The 2,391-nt window shown below is 41.7% G+C and overlaps 1 protein-coding gene across 1 annotated transcript in view; it reads right to left on the bottom strand.

The window, feature by feature from the left end:
- Mphosph8 (M-phase phosphoprotein 8) overlaps window positions 1–2,391 on the bottom strand; it is a 36,797-nt gene that overhangs the window by 7,226 nt on the left and 27,180 nt on the right. Inside the window, exon 10 of the mRNA XM_050129144.1 lies at window positions 1,146–1,300. Within this exon, the coding sequence (XP_049985101.1) occupies window positions 1,146–1,300 (155 nt within the window). The remainder of the gene's footprint in view (window positions 1–1,145; window positions 1,301–2,391) is intronic.

The raw sequence follows: 2,391 nt of genomic DNA on the forward strand, positions 1-2,391 counted from the left end.
AAAAAAAAAAAAAAAAAAAAAAAAAAAAAAAATTCCTTTTCATCAAACAGGAGTTGCACAAGGCAACTTTTACTCAGTCTTCTCCATAATACTGGCCTTTGAGACTGGCTGGCACAAAATTCACTTTGCGATTGGCTAATGCATGAATGAAAAATTAGAAATGAGAGCCCCTCAGTCCTGAGCAAAGGAAGATGGCTGGGCACTTCCCTGACAGGTTCTCTGCATTTACCCATATGTTCAGAAAAAATTTAAAAAAAAAAAAAAAACAAAGCAGAGAGTGGGGTAAGGATGAACTAGCCTCCAGGGATTATGGGAAATAGGTTGTCAAGTTTCACTAGGGCAAGATGCAACTCAGTCCCTTGCCTAGAATTTAGTTTACTTTTTGTTTAGAATATATGGTGTCTAGTTTTCAAGCTCAGAAGGCAAGGGCTGTTTTTTCCAGGCTGTCTCACCAGGGTCCAGGGTGAAAACTAAGGACCTTACTTCTCAAGCATTGTTTTGGCAAGCATTGCCAAAAAATTGTTTTTAGGTGGTACTGGGGATGGAACCGCAGGCTTTAGCATATATGCTAGGCAAAAGCTCACAGAACCACAACTCAGACCATCAAAAGAATTCTTTACTGATAAAGACATAAACTTGAAACAAAATATGCTTCCAAATGCACTTGAAAAATAATACACTTGGGTAGGGTAGAGAGCTGTTGAGAAGACACAGATGTCAACTTCTAGTCTCCACATGCACACTCCTCCCTCTCCACACACATGTGCACATGAAGATGTTAGCCAAATTAAGAGTAGACAACTTTTTTGAGAGAGTCTTACATAGTCTAGTCTGGCCATGAACCAACTATGTGGGCAAAGACTCTTCTTGCCCTAACCTCCTAAATGCATTTTACCGAGCTACAGCTCCATTCCTAAATTTACCATGTTAAGGAAATGGTCCCAGGGTTTTCTAAGATTTTAGTAACTTGCACAGATATGCACCTAATAAGTATGCCAATTATGAAATTCATGATCTACTGAGAATCCAAGAGGATAATCTTTTTAAAACATTTTCCTACACAAACTATTCCAAATATGATATCCTCAAATAAATAGTCATTATCTCACTCTGCCTTAACCATGGCACATTCTCCTGACACTTACGTTTCCAAATGGCTCTTCAGCAGTTCGTACACAAGCACATTGTTACACTGTTTTGCAAAGTACAATGCGCTGTTTTGGTGCTTTGACAAAATATTGCAGTCAGCTCCACATTCAATCACCAGGCGTACAATGTCTGAATTTCCTCTTTTACATGCCTAGGTCAGAAAAGAAGAGTGGCAATTTTTCATTGTAAACCAGAGTAACTTCAGTTGGGGTGGGTAGTTTTCTCCACACACATCTGGCAGCTTTTTCAAGAGGGGAAAGCATTGTACAGAAAAGGGAAAACAGCATTAGTAACAGGACAGAACAGAATAAGTAAACTATAGGTTTTAGTAAGGAGGAATAGTCAGTCCCCAGGACAAATGTCCTGATTCTCTAGACTTTCTTCTACCCCAGCTGCTGCTTGCCTCTGGCTGCCAGAGCTGCTAACTCAGGAAAATCAGCTATCACCTACAAATTCTACCCCCTAAAACACTGGAGAACTGCTCACATGATCCCTGTCACTATTTAGGTTCAGACTAATATTACTTCAGTTACCTCAGGAACCTTCCTACAAGTCTCTCTTTTCTTGAACCCCTCTCCCTCCCGAACTAACCCGGTCCTGTGCCCACAGGAACACCCCCAATCCTGATGATCCTGTAGAATACTGTACTCCCCGTCCTGTGCTCTTTCTTCTTTTTTTTTTTTTTTTTTTAAATATTTATTTATTATTATGTATACAATAATCTGTCTGTATGCCTGAAGGCCAGGAGAGGGCGCCAGACCTCATTACAGATGGTTGTGAGCCACCATGTGGTTGCTGGGAATTGAACTCAGGACCTTTGGAAGAGCAGGCAATGCTCTTAACCACTGAGCCATCTCTCCAGCCCCTGTGCTCTTTCTTCTACAGAGGTGCAAGTGTCTACTGTCTAGCAGTTTCTCAGTAAGATACAAGCCCAGACTCCTGAATTAAAAGGACTGGGTACACCACCCAAATCAGGTTTAGGAGGGGCTCACAAAGCAATGGCCAAGTCTTTAAGGGTCTGACAGGAGGCCCGAGAAGTAAAAAACACAGGGTTCAGGATAAGCCTGGAGTTGTACTACAATCCAACTCACCGCTCATACCTTACAAAGTGGAATGTGGTATTGTAGACAGATCCCTACTTAGAACAGAGCTTCTGCAAAAATGCACCTCAGGGAAGAGAGAAGGCAGAGTCACCTAGGGACACCTAGTTCCACTGAGTCCTAACAAAACTAGGAGCCAGAA

Source organism: Alexandromys fortis, unplaced genomic scaffold, assembly GCF_014885135.2.
Source record: "Alexandromys fortis isolate MF-2015 unplaced genomic scaffold, M_Fortis_MF-2015_v1.1 scaffold_308, whole genome shotgun sequence".
NCBI lineage: Eukaryota > Metazoa > Chordata > Mammalia > Rodentia > Cricetidae > Alexandromys > Alexandromys fortis.